The sequence below is a fragment of the Bubalus bubalis genome, chromosome 4 (genome assembly GCF_019923935.1).
Source record: "Bubalus bubalis isolate 160015118507 breed Murrah chromosome 4, NDDB_SH_1, whole genome shotgun sequence".
Classification (NCBI taxonomy): Eukaryota; Metazoa; Chordata; class Mammalia; order Artiodactyla; family Bovidae; genus Bubalus; species Bubalus bubalis.
The window spans coordinates 143,795,647-143,819,283 of NC_059160.1; the positions used below are offsets into that span (position 1 = coordinate 143,795,647).

General features: G+C 39.2%; 2 protein-coding genes across 7 annotated transcripts in view; one reads left to right on the plus strand and one right to left on the minus strand.

Moving 5' to 3' along the window:
* MYPN (myopalladin) overlaps nt 1–23,637 on the plus strand; it is a 107,695-nt gene that overhangs the window by 55,738 nt on the left and 28,320 nt on the right. For all 3 annotated transcript variants that reach the window (XM_044942179.2, XM_044942178.2, XM_006070267.4), the window contains 5 exons: nt 982–1,053; nt 8,610–8,751; nt 10,824–10,847; nt 13,717–13,833; nt 14,606–14,975. In XM_044942179.2, the coding sequence (XP_044798114.2) occupies nt 982–1,053; nt 8,610–8,751; nt 10,824–10,847; nt 13,717–13,833; nt 14,606–14,975 (725 nt within the window). The remainder of the gene's footprint in view (nt 1–981; nt 1,054–8,609; nt 8,752–10,823; nt 10,848–13,716; nt 13,834–14,605; nt 14,976–23,637) is intronic.
* The window catches only part of ATOH7 (atonal bHLH transcription factor 7), a 104,132-nt gene that overhangs the window by 20,754 nt on the left and 59,741 nt on the right, over nt 1–23,637 (minus strand). For 2 of the 4 annotated variants that reach the window (XR_006550823.2, XR_006550815.2), the window contains 2 exons: nt 11,300–11,365; nt 9,971–10,099 (listed from right to left, as the gene is read on the minus strand). The gene's annotated coding sequence lies outside the window, so the exon portion shown is untranslated. Of the gene's footprint in view, nt 1–9,970; nt 10,100–11,258; nt 11,366–23,637 lie in introns of those variants that run through there. The other 2 variants (XR_006550816.2, XR_006550817.2) reach the window with 2 other exon arrangements.

Consider the following 23,637-nt stretch of genomic DNA (forward strand, 5'->3'; position numbering starts at 1 on the left):
GTTAGTCTCTGATATCCCAGCTTTATGAAGGGCATGGATTACATATACAATGAGCTGCCAGCTCTCCCACTGGCCCAGGACTCTCATGAAACTCGGTTCATGGAGCTATAAAAAAAAAAAAAAAAAATTCTACTTTCTAAGATAGAGTAACCATTAAAACAACTTTCAGAAAATCGTAAAGTCTCTCATCCTTCAGGTTGATTATGACGATAATGATAGTATATGCTTATTGTAAAAACACTTAAAAAATACAAAAAGCATACTAAGTAAAAACTTAATCAACATTCTACTTCTGTGCGCCCACTCTTCAGAGGTACCTCCTGTTAATACTTTCTATCCGTTTCAGGCATTTTCTTTGCATATCTATATGCATATCTTTGCAAACTCCAGGAGATAGTGAAGGACAGGGAAGCCTGGTGTGCTGCAGTCCATGGAGTCTCAAAGAGTCAGACACAACTTAGTGACTGAACAGCAATGCATATACATTAAAATATGAAATCATATTAATATAAACACACTTGTAATGTGTTGTTGTATATTTAAATATTGATGTATATAAAGATCTAAAACCTTAAATTTTTTTAAAATTTTCTTCAGCATACTTATCTGACCCATTTAGTAATGCAGAGGGGTCATATTTTAGTTCTAATCCAGTAGTTTTCAAACTGTGATCTGTGAAGCCTCAAGAGTCTATGGAACCTCTACAAGGGGTTAAGGTTCATTACTTAGCTCTGTATGTAAGGGGATGGTGACGGGGGGCACATATTTACAGCCACTGTGATGTAGAAAGAAATAGTAATACAATCAGTTCAGCATAAAATTTGATGTCTGTGAATCATGACATAGAAAATGTCAGTCTTCGGTTTTAGATTAATTTCATACACCAAATTCTTTAGCTTGTTATATGTATCTACCATCTATCTACCTACCTACCTGATAATTCTAGTGACGATGAATCTATTTTTGGTTCCCTTCTAACAGTGTCAGAGCCCTACAAACTACCTGCAAGGATTGGATGGAAAACCTATCATTGCAGCTCCTGTGTTTACAAAGGTAATCAAAATGTTACTTCTTTCTGCCATGGCTTTAAACACACCACAATACCCAAAGTTGCAGGATCCAAGATTCACTGATTTGATCTCAGGATTTTGTTCTCTTATAAATACACTATAGGGTTTGGGTTTTTGTGGTAGCTGTTACCATGCCTCCTGAAGTCGGAGATGTCTAATAACAGTTTGTGTAATAAGGGAGAGGTCATCCCCATCCCCATTCACCACACTGATCTCTATGGCCATCCTACTGCTTTAAACACGGTAGCCCCACCGACGGGTCAGGTGATAAGGTTTCTAAGCACTCCACAATTTTCTCTGGATGTCTGGTGCTCAAGGAGATGCAGTTACATGCTCTCAGAAGGCTTAATATAGACTTTGTCACTCAAGGACAAAGAGCTTTCTTTTTCTAATCCATAGTGCCAACTATTGTAGCGGCATTAAATTCTGAGTCTCATAATCTTTGTCTTTAGAACTGGAAATTTTACTCAGGAACTTTCTTTACAAATGACAAAAAAAAAAAAACCAAGGGTAGGCAGAGAGATTAAACAATCTATCCAATGTCACAGACCTTGGTAGAATCAGGACTAGAAACAAGGTCTCTCATTTCTGTCTGTTGTTCTTTCTCTTATATAACATACTTTGTTTATATGTTGCCCAGGACAGTAAATTCAAAGGTGAAAAACTGAGTCACACTGAATTTGTTCTGGAATCATGAAGACTACATGAAAGGAGTTTATGTCTGGATTTATAATTTGTTCTTTATATGAATACCAAACTTAAACCCAAAGAGATCTTATCCTCTCAGAAGCATGTTTTAGAGCAATGGTTCTTGATCTGAGTTAATTTTGCTCCTCAAAGGACATTTGACAATGTCTGGAGACACTTTTTGATTTTCACAACAGGAGCTGGCATCCAGAGATACTGCTAAACATTCTGTAATACACAAGATGACAGCCTTCTGCAACAAAGAATTATCCAATCCAAAATGCCAGTTAATTCTGGGGTTGAGAAATCATGGATTAGAGAAAAATGTCCAAAAAAAAAACAAAACAAAAAAGGTGTCTTTTCCAATAAGTACTGATCCTAAAGGAGGAGCTAAATTCACAACTTCCACAGAAACATCAGTTTTAAGGGAAGTTCTACCATATTAGCTCATCCAAGATGGTTTTCCAAAATTAAGCAGAGTCTGAGTGAGACATGTTTATCCATGACCGTGGGCAAACATTATTATGTGAAACAAGATGCATCGCGATTTTTCAGATGTTTCCTGTAACCTGCTTTCAGAATTTAAGTTTTGCTATTTTCAAAGACTAGCAGTAGGAAAGCAACGTGTTCTGATTTGGTGAATACCAGACTTTAATGAAGAGTTTTAAGTGGACGTGTGTGTGTGTGTGTGTAATATAGCTAACAGAGCTACCTCTATTTGTCTTAGTTCACTGCTAAGTCGCCTAGCCTTAAAACAGAGCTTAAACGCTGAGAAATCTGAACACTCTGTTGTGCCTATTTGTCATAACACTATCTTCGTCAGGTAGTGCTGATTCTTCAAATGTAACGAAATCACAGAATAATTTATTCCGTCCCAAACTGAAGTCTCCTCCCACTCTTCTCCTCACCACCATCTGCCCAACCAGACAGCAGAGAGGTGTCCTTACCTCCCTCCACACTTTCCCATCCTTTGGGGGTGCTGTCTTCTCTGCATCTACATCATCTGGTACATATCTCTGATATAACATTTAGCACGATAATAAAAAGGTTTACTTTTCTGTCTCTCCCAAGCACCTTAAAGCCTCTCTCTAATATCTAGATGGGAGTCCACCATGATTATAATAGGTCCAAAACTATCTTAATTATTCCCAAAAGCCTAATAAGACTTTAAAAACTATTCTTTACATTTAATTTTCATGGACTGGTTAGTCACAAGTTAGCTGTTTTTGTGTGGTGACTGATAACCTGCCTCTAATTAGATGCTCTGATTTGCAGATGATATATATGCCTTTGATAAATAAAAATGAGAAAGTGAATTAGTCATCAGTGTATGCTGTTTATCAGATGAATCTCCAAAAATGTTAGCTCCATGGTGGGAAAGCAATCTCTAATACAGAGACTCAAACTTTGGTGAGGCTTTCTCAGCCCTCGGAAAGTGTGCTTTTGTCTCCATAAATGGGATCAGGGTTGTTCAGATGTAGGGCTCTAGCATAGCCTGTGGCTGAGATTCCAGAGGGACTTATCAGCAACAGTGTGCTTGCGTTAGTTTCCATGAGTGAGGGCACAACTGAGGTCATCGTCACTGCCAGTGTCATCAGAAAAGTTCTGAATCAGAGCCACTGATGACGGTAACCACGTGGCGTGAGCCGTGATAACCGATCGTTGGCATATGTTTGCTTGGGTTTTTCCTTGTTCTATTTACTTCTTTAGGAACGTCTGGCATTCCAGTCCCTATGATTCACTTCTATACTGCCCAACAAAGCATTTCTCTGCCAATAATGGCAACAAGCCATTTTTAAAAGGGGCCTCCCTGGTGGCTCAAACGGTAGAGCATCTGCCTGCAATTCAGAAGACCTGGGTTCAATCTCTGGGTTGGGAAGATCCCCTGAAGAAGGGAATGGCAAGCAATTTGAGGGCAAAGTTTTATTTAACCCCTCCTACCTCCTTTGGTGATGGGGAAGTACTGGTATTATCTTCTCTTTAGAGAAGGTTAAAATGAAAAGGAGGATTGCCCAGCAAAACAGTGGTAGAATCTGAAAGAAGTGTGGGGTCCCATATGCTAGTTCATTGCTCTACTTATAGAGGATAACTTTTTTTTTAACCTTTTTATTTTATATTGGAGGATTGCTGAATATAGTATGGGCTTCCCTTGTGGCTCAGTTGGTGAAGAATCCGCCTGCAATGCGGAAGACCTGGGTTCCATCCCTGGATTGGGAAGACCCCTTGGAGAAGGGAAAGGCTACCCACTCCAGTATTCTGGCCTGGAGTCCATGGACTGTATAGTCTATGGGGTCACAAAGAGTCGGACACGACTGAGCAACTTTCACTTTCACTTTTCATAGCTGATTAGCAATGTTGTGATTGTTTCAGGTGGACAGCAAAGGGACTCAGCCATATATATACATGTATCCATTCTTCCCCAAACTCCCCTCCCATCCAGGCTGTCACATAACACTGAGTAGAGGTCCCTGTGCTGTACAATAGGTCCTTGTTGGTTACCCATTTTAAATACAGCAGCATGTACATGTCAATCCCAAACTCCTTAACTATCCCTTTCCCTCATTCTTTCCCCCTGGTAACCATAACGTTCTTTCTCCAAGTCTGTGAGTCTGTCTCTGTTTTGTAAATAAGCTCTTATGAAGGACACCTATATTTTTAAATACTTTACGAGATAGACTATCCTCCATCTTCTATAGTGTATCAAAAACGCTTTCACTCTGTTTATGGGGGGAAAACAGTGCTCACACTCCTTGAACATGAAGGGAGGTAGATGATCAAATTAGAATCTTACTCCTGTCGCTGCGCCCACTCCAACAGCAGCTGCTCGGGCGGGCTTTCAAGGCTGCAGCAGCATTGGCTGCAGCTGCTTCAGCAGTAATTTGAAGAGTGCAAGGGGGCAGGGGAAGTGAAAAATTGAAGAACGGCACTTCATTATATAATAGCAGAGGCAGGAAGCCCTGAAATAACTGGGCTGGTGGTTGGCTCTAGATTCCTGAAGATTACATGGGCCCCTCTCCCCAACCTGACAATTCCAGAGACTTCTCTGGCTCAACTGTTGCACTGGACACTTGTGACTATCTTGGAGCAAAAAGGGTTCTTTACCAGTAAAAACTGCTCTGATCCAACTCCAGCCTAAGGCACTACAGCATTCATTCCCAGCATCTCCCAAAGTGCAAAAGCAGCCACTAGATTTAAAAAAGAGAATACAATAACGATATGAACCTTGTACCTGACATCTTTTCAACCAGTAAGGGAGACACCTTTTCTCAAGGATGTCCCTGCACTATATCTGTGGGATCTACTGAGCAGCAACTGTGTCCTTTCAAGTCACATTTACAGCACCTGCACACAGCACTTGGTACAAAGCAGGCACCCAATAATATTTATTCTGTGGTGAATCACTTCCATTTCGGCTAAGAAGGAGTTGCTGCTTTCCTCACTTTGTGGCTTCAGAGTGTCTTTAGCAGGAACAGAGAATAAAAAAAATCCAATAGCAAATGGCTGTGGAAGACATGCTTCTTAGGGTTGTGTTGTCAAGTTACCCCGCAAAGAATGTCTTCCTGGATGATCAGTACGGTGATCACACATAAGACAGATTTGCACTTTGGATACTGTTTACTTCAGCAGGTTGTAGACTTTTCATTATAGGGACTTTAATTCAAATCTGTAATTCCTAGTTAAGACTAACTTAATCTTTGCTTGTTGGGGAATGTTTCACGTCTTATTCATCTTCAGTGAAGTCAAGGTAAATATGATCAAGTCTTATACAATGTGTCATTAGTAACAGCCTAAGACCTACTGCTGTGTTGAACATGGCCCCATTTACAAAATGTTCAAATGGTGCAACTGATTTGGACAGTGATGTGAACCGATTTCTTGTCATGAGACTTTTGTAGAAAAGCACAGCTTTTAGCAATAACAACTATCACTGTCCTTCAAATCATGACCTTCAACAACCTTTTCTAAGTGGCTTGTAAGATGACCCAGGGCCTCTCCTTTACTGAGTATTGATGATGTGCCCCACGGGAACAAGCTTCCATCTCATATCACAGACACTTAACAGGCATGTTCTGTAACTATAGTCATTCAAGTGTCTTGGCTATTGTCTCCCACAGAACACAGGTCTCGGCTTTCAATGTCGAGTGAGTACTTACAACAAGCTAACAGAGGTCTCAACTATGAGTAACATATTCTCTCAAGGAGGTCCTTCTGCAAACAGGACTGGGGCTTCCCAGGTGGCCCTAGTGGTAAAGAAGCCTCCTGCCAGTTTAGGAGACATAAGAAAGAAAAGTTCAATCCCTGGGTCAGGAAGATTCTCTGGAGCAGGAAATGGCAACCCACTCCAGTACTCTTGCCTGGAGAAGCCCATGGACAGAAGAGCCTGGTGGGCTACAGTCCATAGCATCACAGAGTCTGACACGACTGAACCAACTTAGCACGTACACACAGCACTGCCAGATAGAGACTTGGTTCATATATCCGAACTGCAAGTCAGGTCAGAATGAATAGATTGACCTCATTCTGCTTACATTCATTCTTTAAATGTGCCACACTTTTTTTTATTCAATCCCTTCTGCAGCTGCCACTTTTTTGGGGTTTGCTTTTTTTTTTTTTTTTTTTTTTTTGCCTCAAGAAGAAAGAGACTTCATTATGTATGAATCCCAGGGAGATGTCTGATTGCCATTAAAGTTTTCGATAGACTCCCAAACTACCATTTTCGCACAGAATTGGCTCAGATATCAAAGTGAAGGGCATATTCACCAGCTTGCCAGGAGCACCCAAAACTCACTGATGTTCCCTACTTATTGAGAACATTCTTGTCACTAGAAGCCACTGTTTGCGAGTAGACAAGGAAAAACCAGGCTTTTAATCAAATAGTTCCTCATTACTTCAGAAACCACTCTGCAAATTCCATCCTGAACTCCTTCAGCAAACAAATTTGGGAATGCAAAAAAAACAACAAAAAAAAACCCACCAAACCCACTAACTTTTGTCTGTGGCGCCCCCTGGCAGTCACAATATCAACTTACACACCCTTCTCAGGTAAAAATCTCCTATGGTAGCTAAAGCCATGTGGTTCTCCTCACCCTGTTATTCCTTAGACAGATGTTCTGAATATGATGGGTCCATGCACAAAATACCATATGTTGTTAAGACAAGAGCTGTAAACAATCATAAAATATTTATCAGAGTGAATGACAAAAGCGAAAAAGACTACTGGCCCATCCTTCTCCAAAGTGAAATGTAAGTGAAAGTTGCTCAGAGTAAAGTGCAAGTGTCCAGCCCTTGGCAATCCCTGGTACCGCAGCCTGCCAAGCTTCTCTGTCCATGGAATTCTCCAGGCAAGAATACTGGGGTGGGTTGCCATTTCCTACTCCAGGGGTCTGGACCCTGGATCAAATCCAAGTCTCCCACCCCCTTCTGAAGCAAGAGCTGATACCTAAATGCAGACCCCAAAATTGTAATAATAGGAAAGCCTGAATTATTTATTGCTAATAGAGCTTGTAGAGGAAGATAATCATAACCTTTCCCACATTTGTAATCTTTTAGCCTATGGTAAAAATGTGCCCACACACATGCCAACAGAGCTTTTCACAATCAAATCAAGTACCAATAACACAAATGAATGTGTGACTTTAAGCTCACAAATCATGATGAGTGAAAGACAAGTTATGAAAGGAAAATGTAAGTTCTATTCTCCCATAGAGTCTGTTACAGAATAGACTGATATTTTACAGTTGAAAGTGATTTTTGTAAACTTTTTTTTTTTTTGTGGAAGTTTAGAAGAGCATTTAACGATGCCTTCACAAAATTATGACGTATTTTACCATGACCCAAAACTTCACATGCAATTATGATTATATAGAGATTGCCATTCTATATATCCCTCAACAGACTCTGAGGCTATACTGTAAAGAACACATACAGAAAACAAAATAGCAGAACAAACATCAATTTCCAGGACTGCAGAAAGTTGACAAGCAAGCCAAGAAAATAGTCAGTGTTGAGCCACAAAGATTTCCCACCTCATGGAACATTCTTATGTGGAAAAATACATTACTTTCTTTTTTAAAAAGGTTTTATTTATTTACTTTTTGGCTGCCCTGGGTCTTTATCGCTGTTCAGGCTTTTCTCCAATTATGGCAAGTGACAGGTACTCTCTGGTTGCGGTGCAGGGGCTTCTTTTTGTAGTGGCTTCTCTTCTTTTGGAGCACAGACTCCAGAACACTGGGGCTTCAGTAGTTGTGGCTCCCGGGCTGTAGAGAGCAGGTTCTACAGTTGCGGCTCCCAGGCTGTGGAGAACAGGCTCAATAGTTGTGGCGCTCGGGCTTAGTTGCTCTGCAGCATGTGGGATCGTCCCAGACCAGGGATTGAACCCAGGCCTTCTGCATTGCCAGGCAGATTCTTTTACCACTGAGTCACCAGGGAAGCCCCCCGAAATACATTACTTTCATACTGAATACACCTAGTATATACTCACTGCAGATTTTTTTAATTGTTATTATATCTGAAAACCAAACTCTACTTGGGCATTTTCTCAAAGGAAGCAGAATGACTTTACTGAAAATTAGTATTTTTGCAAACCCTCAAAACATTTTGCCTAGTATTTGTCTGGCACTACAACAGAGAAGGAAGAAGATAGTGAGGAAAAAGTATCCTATGGGCACAGATGACTATATCTTTAAAAATAGATTTGATGTAGATCCACCAAATTGAAGCTGCTGGAAATGCACAAGATTTGGAGAAAACCCAAACATAGAAGCAATGGTGCCTTTTTGGAAAACTCAGCTGCTGGAAGTAGATTCCAAAAATAGATACTTTTTGGTTCTAACAGTATTCTTCTCATTACAGATGTTACAAAATTTATCAGCCTCTGAGGGTCAGCTAGTTGTCTTTGAATGCAGAGTAAAAGGAGCCCCATCTCCTAAAGTTGAGTGGTATAGAGAAGGGACCTTGATAGAAGATTCTCCAGATTTTAGAATTTTACAGAAAAGTAAGTCAATGCTTTAAAATTATTTTTTAAATAATTTTTTTAATTTTATTTTATTTTTAAACTTTACATAATTGTATTAGTTTTGCCAAATATCAAAATGAATCCACCACAGGTATACATGTGTTCCCCATCCTGAACCCTCCTCCCTCCTCCCTCCCCATTCCATCCCTCTGGGTCGTCCCAGTGCACCAGCCCCAAGCATCCAGTATCGTGCATCGAACCTGGACTGGCAACTTTTTAAATAATTTTTATAAATTTATTGTGTACATTATTTTTATAACAACAGCTAATTAAAATGTAATAAAAAGAATAAAATAAAAATCACTTATAATCATAATCCATCAAACTAAGCCGTGTTAATATTTTGGTGTACATTCTCCAAAACTTTTTCCATGCATATTTTTTTTTAATTTACTTATTTTTTAATTGAAGAAAAATTGCTTACAGAATTTTGTTCTTTTCATCAAACATCAACATGAACCAGACATAAGTCCAGATATATGTCCCCTCCCTCTTGAACATGCATGTTTTTTAAGTAAAAATAAATCATTTTTTGTAAATTGATTTTTCACTCAACATTTCACGAATATCTTTCCATATTAATACAGATCTTTTTTACCTTTAAAAATAAATCAATTCAATTTCATATTTACTTAATTACCTATTGTTGAAAATGTAGAATGTCCAAAAATTTTTACTATTATAAACTATATCTCAAATCATGTTAACAGAGAATATCTATGAATAAATTTGAGCACTAGAATTGTTACTGTAAATTCACAATTTTTAAGCCTTTAATATAAATTACCAAAGTACCCTCCAGAAAGGTTGAACTGAATTTACAATGATCATATAATTGATCATCTAATTTTGGAGAGTAAAAGAGGGTACTCTTAATCATTATACAGAGATCCCAGGAATAAACCAGATATCTGTCCCAGCCGACTGGGACACATGCTACTACATGTATATTCTATACAACCAGAAATACATGGGAAATTCCTTTGTCTTAATACCTTCACTAACAATGGATATTAAATATTTTTTAATCTTCACTAATTTTCTAGGTCCAAAATGAGAACACTTGTTTTAATCTGCACTTCACTAATTAGATGTGGGAAGGAACTTCTTTTTCATATTTATTAGGTCTTTAAATTTATTTTTTAAATTACCTATTCATATCATTTGTTCGTTATTTATTTGGGTTTTATTTTTTATTGTAATAAACATATATGTACGTGTGTGTGTGTGTGTGTATCCAAGTGGTTAATTCTTCTTTTCTTGTCATGCAGTGCTTTCAGCTTGACACATTTCAGTCATAAATATGCTGAAATTTGTTCATTTTTTCCTATCACAAAATAGATTAGATATATGAATCAAATTACTATCAGGTTTAACAGCAGCAGCAGGAACAATAATATTCTGAATACCATTTAAGCTGAGAAAAAAAAGAAAAACCCTCACTAGTTTTATCAGTGTTAAAGACTGTTCTGCATGACTGCAATTCCATAAACATTGGTTGAGCACCTGTTTTAAGTACCAATCAGGCACTTTCAGAAATGCCAAAGAATTTTAAAATAAAATCTGCTCTTGAGGAACCTGTCATCTATCCTGAGGCTCTTAACATTAGAAACCTTAGGGCAGGAGGTATATCCTACATTATATCAAGATGTGATAGCCCAAAGCCAAGAAGGATCCCTCAGTCTTCACAGAATTTTTCAGGTCAGGCCGAATGAAAACAATAAAAATAAATCATCCTGAGTACCAGCTAATTCAGTAACTTTTCCCAACCTAAGGTTTGCATGTCTCAGGTGGAACCCAGGTATGTCCCAAGATGCAGCCACATCATTTAAGCAGTAGTTCTCTCTTGCTGCTCTTCTATGATAAATATCCTATCCCCATCAAGGTCATCGGTGCTTAGGTCATTTTACTTAACATTCACAGATTAGCTTTGTCAAATTGCTCATGAGTATGCAGAAAAAAATTGTGAAATTCAGTGGGAAGCTTCTGATGAAAATATCACCTCTCAGTAAAATGAATGCTCAGAATCTTTTAATTTTTTTTCCTTTTAGAACCTCGATCCATGGCAGAGCCAGGTAAAGATCATTTTAACTTCCATTTTTATGTGATCAGTGATTTGAAATATGTAATAAAACATATTGCAGTTATACTGGTGTCAAGAAAAAAAAAGTTTTAGAAAGAAGATCGAAGCCAACTCTTGCTATTACTGTAGGAGAAGGAAATGAGGAGCATGTACAAATCTGAAATACATATTCAATACCTATTGTGAATACAGTTAGTTCTGGGTTGTTGAGGAATGTTTCTTAGGAATATTTTCCCTCTTAGGAATATTTTCCTACTTATGATTTCCTTCAACTGGGCTGAGCAATTTCCATGATGCTAGATCAATTCCAATTCTACAGACTATGTTTCTCAAAAGTTATGCATCATATTTTGAAATTCACAGAATCAACTCAGAATCAATACAATGTTAGTGGTGTTATTAGATGAGGTTGGGAGGATATTAAGATGACATAGAAGCTCTTACCTCTAGAAAATACAAGTCATTCACAAACCACAGCGTAAACATCTGAATGTCCTCTCTGTGATCACCCTGAAAAATAAGATTGTATTTGTGTCCGTGGGTAAGAATCATGGTTTGGAATTTCATTATTATAATTCTTTCTCCCAAAAACTGAATGGAAAAGCATTCCCAATACAGACACTGAACAGAAGAGGGTGGCAGAGCATGAGATGGTTAGATAGCATCACCAACTCAATGGACATAAATCTGAGCAAACTCCGGGCGACAGTGAAGGACAGGGGAGCCTGGTGTGCTGCAGTCCACGTGGTCGCAAAGAATCAGACATGACTTAGCAACTGAACAACAATAATCCATGTTGCATAACCTTGGATTATGCAGTAAGTAGGCCCTTGGGGATACAGTAAAGACCACAGTGGTCTTACTCTAGCATTGCTTGCAGTGGAGAAACATTTTTCCCCTTGAATATATTTCAGTCTTTTGATACTTTCAACTAGGACAAGCTTTTTCACTAGGTAGTCTCATACACAAAATAATTGCAGAGTTACGCTAAAGAGGTCCATGACCAAAACTAAGCTCAAGCTCTACAATCTAAAATTTCATGTCCAGAGAGTTCTTCCTTCCACCTTGTATAATGCAAATACCCTTTGGAGACAGAATATTTTATCAGGCAGGTATAGTGTAGTCTGAATAAATTTATCAGATCATTTTCTGAATGCAGGTTCCTGAAAGCTGAGAGAGCAAATGTTTGGGAAGGGGAACAGAGAGAAGGAAGCATAAGCCTCAGAAAAAGGACAGAGAGGTACCAAAAACCAAACTTCGCCTCTCCATCATTTAAGATTCTTTGGGCAGCAAGCAAAGAAAACCTAACCAAACGTGGCTTAAGCAACAAGAAAAATCTATCCTGTCACATTGTAAAATGCCCTAAGAAATGGAAGTCTTGAGACTGCTTAATTTTGCATCTCAGATCATCAAGGACCAAGCTTTTTTCCTCCCCTCATTCTGTCACCTTCAGAGTATCCTCTTAAGCTGGTTCTACTCATATACCCAAGACAGCAGCCACAGTTCTGGGTATTACATGCAGATGACAACGTCCAGAGGCAAAAGTAGGGAATAATGCTCTCTGTTATTCCTTTTAAAGAGTATAGAAAACTTTCCCAGAAACTCCTCAGGAGACTTCCCCTAATATCTTATTGATCAAAATTGTGTGTCACATGCCACCATCTAAGCAAGAACAGAGTTAGCATGACTGGTTAGCATGACCAGTCATGATTCACCAACCAAGGCTGAGAGAGGCCAGTCTGCCTTGAAGCCTATGATCATCTCAAGGAGGGTGGGCAAAGCCAGGATTCTATTAATAAGGAGTAAGGAAGATGAAGAGTTAACTGAGCAGGTACTCAACACTGTCTGCCATGGCCTCCTGTCCGGTTTTCCTAGAAGTTATCCAGCTAATTCAATCCAGTTATCATGAAACACTGAGATGCCAAGTTTCTAATACAACTCTGCTTTTGTTAATTTTGTTTTTAATGTCAGTTCCACTAAGTGATAACTGGAGGTTTATGTTACCATCTTATATCTCTCTTCATTAGTTGCCAAGGAACACCTAACTATAATAACTTAAGGCTGTAATCATATGATTCTATCTGGGAATCACTTCAGCAGTTACTCAAAGGGGGTTCATACTCTGTATTGGAGTAATCTTATAAGAATTACCATAGTATCACAAAAGAAAAGGTGCATTTCACTTTTCTTTCACCCAGAATTCTAAGTTGCTCTACCAGCTAATTACTAGTAGCTAAGCAAAATATTCACTGTCCAGTTTTAAATTATGGCCTTCATTTAAAATTACCTCATGACAAAAGTTCCCCACAGAATAGGTCACCAAAAAAGAAGAAAATAGTTCTCCACGGAAATAGTGAGATCTGGGCTTAAAAATCGTTTTTTCAATCCTTTTAGTTCACACAGAACTCCTTTTGCTTTTTTAAAAAATTTATTTAATTTTAATTGAAGGATAATTGCTTCACAATATTGTGTTGGTTTCTGCTATACATCAGCATGAATCAGCCATAGCCTCCTTTTGCTTTAAATCCTTTGTTTTTGTGATTTTAAGCTTATTGTTTCTTGGTTCTACTTTTGTTTTCTGGACTGATGACATAAACACATAATATTTATGAATTCATAATCTGATTATATTATTATTAAATTCTCTTGCTGAGTGTCTGCATGGAGTTATTCATTTTACATCCTTTGGCTCATTTGGTCTGCTAACCAGTCAATTCAATCAAATAATTGGACTAATTATTTTCAAACAATATAATCATCTTCTTCTATTGACTTTTATAGAATCACTATCTAATATCAGAAAATCCCATAATTCCATTTCCATAAAAAGTCAGTAACCATCTCTGCTTTATTGGCTTTAGAGGAGATCTGTACTTTGGTCATTGCTGAGGTATTTGCAGAAGACTCTGGGTGCTTCACATGTACTGCAAGCAACAAATATGGCACAGTGTCAAGCATTGCACAGCTAGATGTGAGAGGTAAGGATTCTTTCAATGCCGTAACCATCTAGACCAGGGATTCCCTAACCCCCAGATCAGTACCAGTCCATGGCCTGTTAGGAACTAGGCCATGCAGCAGGAGGTGAGCGGCAGGTGAGCAAGTGAAGCTTCCTCTGTATTTAAAGCTGCTCCCCATCTCACTTTACTGTTTGAGTTCCACCTCCTGTCAGATCAGCAGCAGCATAATAAATGTAATGCACTTGAATGAATCATCCTGAAACCAACCTCTCCAACCCCAGTCCATGGAAAAATTGTCTTCCACAAAACCAGTCCCTGATGCCAAACAGGTTGGGGACCATTGGTTTAGACTAAGATTTTGAATATAAGTATGAAGAGTATACTTTACCCTTTCTTACTGCTTTTTATATGAAGCTAGTGTAGCTCTCCTAAAATTTTTTTGAATTATTGGGGAAAGTGTTCCTGAACAGAATTCAATTTCTAATTTCTTATTGTATTTATCACCACCATCTCATTTATCCTGCTGTTATTTATGATATTCCCTAAAAAACATGTCCTTGGTCTTACACAGACTTCTAAAATTCTTTCCAAAATGCTACTTAGATTTTTTTGAGTTTTTCCCCCAGTATCCTTACCATTCATTAATGCCTCAGATTGGGTTTTCTGTTTTTGACAAGCATCTCTCATTAGCACATTCGCCTAAGTTGGATTCCTGCCCCAACTCAGGTTTACAGTCCTTTCTCAGTCTTGTTGAGTAAGGCTAATGGCTCAGGTCCTGTTATCATCCTTTCAGGAAATGAAGATCTCAGAAACAATGGGTCTCTTCACTCAGCCAACTCCACCACCAACCTAGCTCTTATTGAGCAACAGCCATCCCCACCCAACCCAGAGCCTCCTGTGGAACAACCCCCTAAACCCAAACTGGAAGGGGTGCTGGTGAACCACAACGAGCCCCGGTCCAGCTCAAGGATCGGGCTCCGTGTGCACTTCAACCTGCCTGAAGATGACAAAGGAAGCGAAGAATCCTCCGAGGGTGGCATGGTGACCACCCACCAGACCAGGCCAGATTCCTTCCAGGAGAGATTCAATGGACAGTCAGCAAAAATCTCTGAGCCTTCCTCACCCGTCAAAGAGCCCCCTCCAGTTCTGGCCAAACCCAAACTGTAAGTAAAAATTAGAATGGATAACCAAGAGTGCCTGTGACCTTCTCTGAGTCTGCCCTTCTTAAAAATGATGAAGCTCAAAAGGAGAATTATGAAATGAGAAAACACACATTAAATGCTTTGCAAATCATATATCCTTACATCAGTGTAAATGTGCTATCACTATCGTCCTTACTATTCATATTCTACTTCCAAGAAATGTTACATCTAAACGGGCTCAAAAAGATGTTTGTTCTATACTAGATGGCTTCAGGTGAAGCACTTCTGCACTTTTCTGTTTTAATAAACTTTTTTTGATTCAGCTTCTTGAGCCATTTTACTTTTTGGCTGCACTGAGCAGCTTGCACAATCTTAATTCCCCAACCAAAGATCCAACTGTGTCCCCTAAAGTGGAAGCATAGTCTTAACCTCTGTAGTGTCAGGGAAGTCCCTCCACATCCTTCAATATTTTTTGCACCTGAATTTTTTCCTTTTTTAAAAAAATTAAGATATAGTTGACTTACAATGTTGTGCTAATTTCTGGTGTACAGCAAAGTGATTTAGTTATACATATGTATTCCTTTTCAGATTCTTTTTTCTTGTAAGTTATTACAAAATATTGAATATAGTCCCCTGTGCTAAAACTGGCTGGATTTTAAAACCCAAATTTGCCACTTCTGGGATGTTATAAATATCTTTGTGTCTATTGGTCTGTTTTTTCAATTAATTTATTTTTAATTGAAGGATAATTGCTTTATAATTTTTGTGTTGGTTTCTGCCATACATCAACATGAATCAGCCGTAGGTATACACAGATCCTAGGTGCCGCCCACCTGAACCTTCCTCCCACCTCTATAGCCTTCTTACAAAGCCCTTTCTTAGGTCTAATAATCTTTACAGCCTTTAATTTCATCTCTCTATTTCCCGTTTCTACTTCAGCTTAAGTTTTTATACTCATTATAGAAAAGATATCAACTGTTTTTCAGATAGTTCCTTGGTATGGCTAGATATGCTGTGGTAACCACAGTAGGCTTCATATAAATGTAATAGGATGAAAGAAGTCATAAAAATTCAGGCACCTCTGAATCTGATGCACTTGTGGCCCAAACCCTCTTCAGAGCTTCTATCAGCATCCTGTTGCAATATTTAATGTGCATCCACAGTAAAGCAAACATTGAATGTGATAGTACTATTATGTTCTGTTTGATCCACACATCAAAGTGATAAAATTACATTGATAAGCACATAGACCTTTAAATATCAACAATGAAATCTACAGTAATAGGACTCCCATCATGTGTTCCTTGGTGCTGACCACAAGGTACTCACTGGAAGCAGCTCATGTTGCTTAGTTTTATATTTTTCTCCCTACACACAAATTCTGGGCATAAAATTAAATGTTACAAAACATACAAGTCACACCCAGAAATACTTCAGTTTAGTCACTCTGTCTTGTCTGACTCTTTGTGACCCCATGGACTGCAGCACACCAGGCCTCCTTGTCCATCAGCAACTCCTAGAATTTACTCAAACTTGTGTCCATTGAGTCGGTGATGCCATCCAACCATCTCATCCTCTGTCGTCCCCTTCTCCTCCTGCCTTCAGTCTTTCCCAGCATCAGGGTCTTTTCAAATGAGTCAATGCTTCCCATCAGGTGGCCAAAGTATTGGAGTTTCAGCATCAGCATCAGTCCCTCCAATGAACATTCAGGATTGATTGCCTTTAGGATGGACTGGTTGGTTCTCCTTGCAGTCCAAAGGATCCTCAAGAGTCTTCTCCAGCATCACAGTTCAAAAGCATCAATTCTTCGGTGCTCAGCTTTCTTTATAGTCCAACTCTCACCTCCATACATGACTACTGGAGAAACCATAGCTTTGACTAGACGGACATTTGTTGGCCAAGTAACGTCTCTGCTTTTTAATAGGTTGTCTAGGTTGGTCATAGCTTTTCTTCCAAGGAGCAAGTGTCTTTTAATTTTATGGCTGCAGTCACCATCTTCAGTGGTTTTGGGGCCCCCAAAAATAAAGTCTGTCACTGTTTCCCCATCTATTTGCCATGAAGTGATGGGACTAGATGCCATGATCTTAGTTTTCTGAATGTTGAGCTTTAAGCCAACTTTTTGTACTCTCCTCTTACGCTTTCATCAAGAGGTTCTTTAGTGGTTCTTCACTTTCTGCCATTAGGGCGGTGTCATCTGCATATCTGAGGCTATTGATATTTCTCCCTGTAATCTTGATTCCAGCTTGTGCTTCATCCAGCCCAGTGTTTCTCATGATGTACTCTGCATATAAATTAAACTTCTGTCCCCTCAAAGTTCTGCCAGTCACAGGAAACACGAATTACTTGAAGTAAAAAGAAGGGAAGAGGTTATTGTAGGGATATAAGCAGGAATGGGAAACAAAACACAGCCAGGCCCTGCGCAGAGAAGGAGAGTAGGGAGGTAGTGATAGCTTACGGCGAACAATGTCGGATTCGTGATCTCCGAAGAAGATTTAGCTTTGGGACCAGGGACCAGGCTTGATCACTCAAGAGCTTTCGTGTAGCAGGGTTTTATTAAAGTGAAAAAGGGACAGAGAAAGCTTCTGACATAGACATCAGAAGGGAGACGGAGAGTGCCCCCCTCGCTAGTGTTAGCAAGGGTGTTATATACTTTTCCAATTGGTTATTATAGTAAATCAAAAGAATGTCTCAAAGTTGTAAAGATCTTACTAGGCCCACTCCCACGATAAACATTCTAAAATAACAGGATTAGTCAGAAGGTTTTCAAGGAGAAACTCTCCTCAAACAGGACACATTGTTGTTATATAATCCTTAGTACAGAGTTTAAACTGAGTTCTTTGTTGTGTAATCATCAGTTCTGGGCTTAAAGAAACAAATATTTTATGAGACTAAAACTAAGGAATGTAGAGGGAAAAAAAGACATTTGTCCCTTTTTCCTCCTTGAGAATTCCAGACCCCTATCTCCTCCTCAAGAGCCCTAGATCCCTCTCCCTCCTCCTCAGGGACCCCGGACTTCTTATCAACCTGCCTAGGAACTGACTCTCTCATTAGGAGCTAGGATCATATACATGGTCAGTCCAGCTTCTATCTGCTGTTCATGCTCCGTCCTAAGCACCCCCTTGCTTCCTGTTTGCAGTCTTCTCTCTTGGAAGCCTCATCAGCTCATATCTGGCCCATAATGACATGTCCTTTCACGATTTGTGTCAAGTTCCACTGTTAACTGGGCTTCCCTTGTGGCTCAGCTGGTAAAGAATCTGCCTACAATGCAGGAGACCTGGGTTTGATCTTGGGGCGTTGGGAAGATCCCCTGGAGAACGGAAAGGCTACCCACTCCAGTATTCTGGCCTGGAGAATTCCATGGACTCTATAGTCCATGAGGTCGCAAAGAGTCGGACACCACTGAGGGACTTTCACTTTCACTTTGTTTTCACTGCTAACTACATCATTCTCAGCAGCTCCATTCCAAACACCAATCAGCCCATCCTTGTCAGGTGCAGAGGATTTAGGTTTAGAGGGAAGAAGAGCCAAATGGATCAAATCACAACTGTGTGTGAAGGCAATTCTCAAAGAAGCGAGTTGTGGGAACAGGTAACCCCAGACAATCCATTTGCCATTTTGTAGAGCCTCCTCTTACCATTAGATTTACCTTCATGTTGCAGAAAGTCCAAAGTAACAGTGAGTTAAATACATGAGGGTTTATTTTTCTATGAAATAAAGGAATTAGAGGGGCTGCTGGGGCTGTTATCAGGGCTCTGTAGAAATGGCACTGGCTTCTTCTCCAAATACCTTTATGGTCCAAGATGGATGATAGTGGTCTAGTCATCACGTCTGTGTTTCAAGCAGCAGAAAGAACAAATGGGTAGAAGTCGTGATATTACTGTCTTTTAAAGGAGTCTTCTAAGGACTCACTCCACATCATCTACTTATATTTCACTGGCCAGAACTTAGTCACATGGCATACTAACAATAAAGGAAGCTGGGAGGTGTAGTCTTTAGCTGCACAGGTTGGCTCCATGAGTAAAATCGAGTCCCTTTACAAAGGGGAGAATTAAGCAGTCAGCCAGCAGTAGCTACCACATGAAATTTTCAATGAATATACAAATTCTACTAAGTTATATAGTGACGCCCTCTAAAAATCCAGTCCTCAGCACTATATAATTCTTTAATATGTTTTTGCCTTCCTTAAATTTTGTATTAGAGACAAGAATATGCATGTGGATGCTCCCCGCTTCCTCCGTTTTTCCTTCCTCCCTCTCTCTCTCTCAAACACACACATACTCCCTTTGTGAATCCACGTGTTTACACACTTTCTTACTGGTTTTAACCTTATTGATGTTAATCTTTTAGGTTTTACATTAAAACATATTGACTCAGTAATCTTGATACCATTTTCTGCTTGTTCTTCAATTTGCCATTCATATAGAAAATAGAATTCTTATAGATCTTAAAACTTCAAAGGGAAGCTGTCATTTTTAAACACTGTCATCAAAACCTAGATAATTTAGACTTCGAAAATTTCAACTTGAATATTAAGTTATCTAAAGAAGTGATTCTTCATCCTGGCTATACCCTAGAATAAAATGTAGAGCTTCTGAAAAATATTTATGCCTTGCACCCCAGCTGAATCATAATCTCTCCACAGATTATTCTTAGGTACAGCCAGTTGGAAACTACGAGTGTCAAAGTTGGTGAACCTGACTTACAACCCTTTGTCACCCTACCCAGCCCCATACACACATTCCTCCATGGCCAGAAAAACAAGAATAAACATTTAAAGTGGATAAAATGTCAGAGACAAGATGAGAATGTACTGGGAAAACGTATGCTTTGGAGACAAGTGTTTCTCTAGAGCAGTGGTTCTCAGTCTTGGATGCAGGCAAGAATCACCTAGAGGCCCACTATTCAAAGCACTGGCATCCCCTTGGGGCCTGATAGAAATACTACAAGCTCTAGTATTCCACTAAGACCTACTGAACCAGAAGCCCCGGGCGTGGGACCCAGAAATCTATCTTTTTAACAAGCCCAACAGGATTCTGAAGCTCGCTGAAGTTTAAATACAATTCACCTACACTTAAAAACTATGCCTGGATCCTTTCCCAAGCCAATTGACTCTCTAGCCAGTGGTGCCTAAATTAGTGAGGTTTCTTTGCCTTTTATGCTCTCTGCACAGCCAGCATGACTACCACTGCTAAAACCACAGCTAAATCTGATTGCAAGGACACATTTACCCAGAATTAGTTATCTTAATCAGTGGTGCACTGGCAAATGTTTTAATTACGAACAGAGGCAGGGAAGCCCTGACTTGCAGCACTTGCCAATTTCCTCCCACCAGGGATGATTTCAAGTTACTAAAGAAAGATTGTTGAACTGGGAATTGGGATGAGGTGTGCACAATCTTCTCTCCAGAGCCAATGAGAGCTGGCTCCAGAGCACACCGCCCCAATTGTTGTCGCCAAAACTGCTGTCAAAGGTACTTGATACAATAGCCCAAGTTTGTTCTGCAGTGCTTATCATGAAGCCTTGACATTTTATCTCAACCACTTAAAATCCCTAAGAAATTCTTTCATATTCCAGAACCACAATAAGAAGCAACCTTAACATTTTTGAAACCCATGTTCATTCTTACAAATCTTAAAATTGGTATCTGTAGTTCAGAAACTGAAAAATATAATAGCCACAATCTGTTGATCACTCAACTGATTTAGGTGATTCATCTACCAATTCTCACAACAATGTGAAGAGAAATTACTTACTCCTATTTTACTTATGAAGAAATCGGGGTCGGAAAAAACCTAGAAACCACCCCAAACCACACACATAATCAGTGGCAGAGCCAGGATTAGGATCTAAGTCTTTCTGCGGAGGCCATATTCTTGAGCATTATGCTTTAACTAAGTTGTGACAAAAGAAAACATATTTTCAGATAACCCGAGAGAGTTGATAATCTACAGAAAGAAAGCTTGGGTATAACCCTGATTTCAGAAATCCTCACAGCAACAAGATGTAAACAGCTGAGTGTATAGCAATTTATGATAGGCTGTTATTTTGAATTAGAAAGGTTTAGGGTTTTGTGTGCTTTGTAATCAACTCTTCCTTTCTTCTTTCACTGCAATGTGTATCATTATTAAATAGTAAATTCTATAACTGAATTGAATGACAACAACAAATATGTTATATGTAAATAACCACTTGTTATTTGTGTTACATGCATATATAGAAAGATTTTTTTAAGCCCTGAATAGTTCATACTATCTGAGGCATATTTGTATATCCTATAGCACTTAGCAAAGTAAACATAGAGAAGATTCAATAAAAGTTTGTTGACTACTAGAATTGACACCTTGCCCTGTTGTAATGAATAAGCAAATTGAAACAGGTGTTTTAAATCCCTTCTGAAACAAGATAGAGCTTAGTAACATTTGGAGAAAAAAAGTCATGTTCAACTCTTTGTGACACCATGGACTGTAGCCCTCCAGGCTCCTCTGTCCATGGGATTCTCCAGGCAAAAATACTGGAGTGGGTTGCAATTCCCTTCTCCAGGGGACCTTCCTGACCCAGGGATCAAACCCAGGTCTCCTGCATTGCAGCAGATTCTTTATCATCTGAGCCATCAGGGAAGCCTATCAATCAAAAAGATACATTATTCTCAAATGAATTCTTCCAGAATCTTAATCAAAACAATTTGATGCTGTATCTCATATATCATTATGTTTAAGGTTTGTGACCCTCCAATATACTGCATTAAATTATAAGGGCCAAGATGCTATTTAAAGTCTGACTTAAAGTTAAAAGCTAGTTCTTGGTTTTCATTCAATGGGAGCTAAAAGAAAATCAGAATCAATCAGTATCAAGTGACTTCCTGGCCCCTTTTTTTCATCCCTAGCTTTCTAAGATGACTTAGTTTTCATATACTACTTTTTATACTTCCAAACCACAAGAAAATATTTCTGCATCATCATCAGATTAAAATTTACTCAAGAATACAATACAAATCTGTCCTAAAAAGCACACAACATTGTCTTTATACTATAGCACTCACAGAATGGGACCTGCCAAATATGAGATCCATTAAAATTGTAAAGATCTTATATTTTCATGCCATTGGGAAAGTTAACACCAGCAGAAATAATGTTAATTGTGTATATTTTTCTAAGGATATCCAAGAAAGATATTTCTACTTCTCTTGATTGCTAAATAAAATGAAAAGGTTTAATTAATTTTATTCTCTCAGCTTAAATACTTACTTCTAAAAGGGGGGAAGAAAGTTACTCTGCCAAGTGGGGCTAGTACTTCTAAATTCTTAGTTTAATCCAAGATGAGAGTTTTCATAGTTTAACAAAGGATCATACAGTATGTAGCATTTGGCAGGAGAAAGTACTTTAACGAAAGTAGAGATTGGTCTCTACTTTGTGAAGTTACTTTTCCGTATATTGTGTATCAAAAATGTCAACGAAGGGAAGGAAAAATGCCTTAAACTCCAATGATTTTTTTTAAATCAAGGTTTGGAGAGCCTTCTGACTCAATCTTTTAAAAAAAATGTATAGTTTTATTTATTATTTAGTTTTTATTGTACTGGGTCTTCGCTACCGTGCAGGCTTTTCTCTGGTTGCCCTGCGCAGGCTTCTCATTGCGGGAGGGGTGCGGGTGGGGCTTTTGTTGGTGGTGCAGAGCACCGGCCCTAGGACACACAGGCTGCAGCAGTTGTAGCTCCAGGGTCCAGAGCACAGGCTCAATAGTTGTTGCCCACGAGTTTAGTTGCTCCACAGCATATGGAATCCTCCCAGATCAGAGATCGAATCCATGGTTCCTGCATCAGCAGGAGGATTCTTTACCACTGAGCCTCCAGAGAAGCCCCTGACTTGATATTGTTGGTGTTGACTTTCCCAATGGTATGAAAATGTAGAACCTTTCATTTTTAATAGATCTCATGTTCAGCAGATCATCTTCTATGTTCCAGGTATACTTTCAGAGAACATAAAACCATGGTGGTTGAAGCACTGTGGGCTCACTTGTGGCTCCTCCTATGGTTATTTTCTCAAGAGGAGAGTCTCCTAAACAGCAAAACTTGACAGCCCTGACAATTTGATGCATATATAGTATTTAGTGGAGAAGGCAATGGCACCCCACTCCAGTGCTCTTGCCTGGAAAATCCCATGGATGGAGGAGCCTGGTTGGCTGCAGTCCGTGGGGTTGCTAAAAGTCAGACACAACTGAGTGACTTCACTCTCACTTTTCACTTTCCTGCATTGGAGAAGGAAATGGCAACCCACTCCAGTGTTCTTGCCTGGAGAATCCCATGCACAGAGAAGCCTGGTAGGCTGCAGTCCATGGGGTCGCACAGAGTCGGACATGACTGAAGCGACTTAGCAGCAGCAGCATAGTATTTAGACATTTTCCATTTTCTTTATTAAAAAATAATTAACTATTTTAAGAGAAAGTGTTAGACTGTGGGACTTAAGGCAAATCATACGATTCTGTGAGTCAGATTCCTTTAAATAGAGAAAGTGCTCCCAGCTTGATCATCTTCCTTTTTTTAGGCACAAGCCAAGTCTAAGGCAACATTTATAATTATGGTGACCATATAATCTAGCATTGAAACCATGACATTTTTGAGAGCAAAAGAGCACCAGCAGTAATTATGGCAGGAAAACAGGCATAAAGGAGGATGGTCTAGAATGCATTG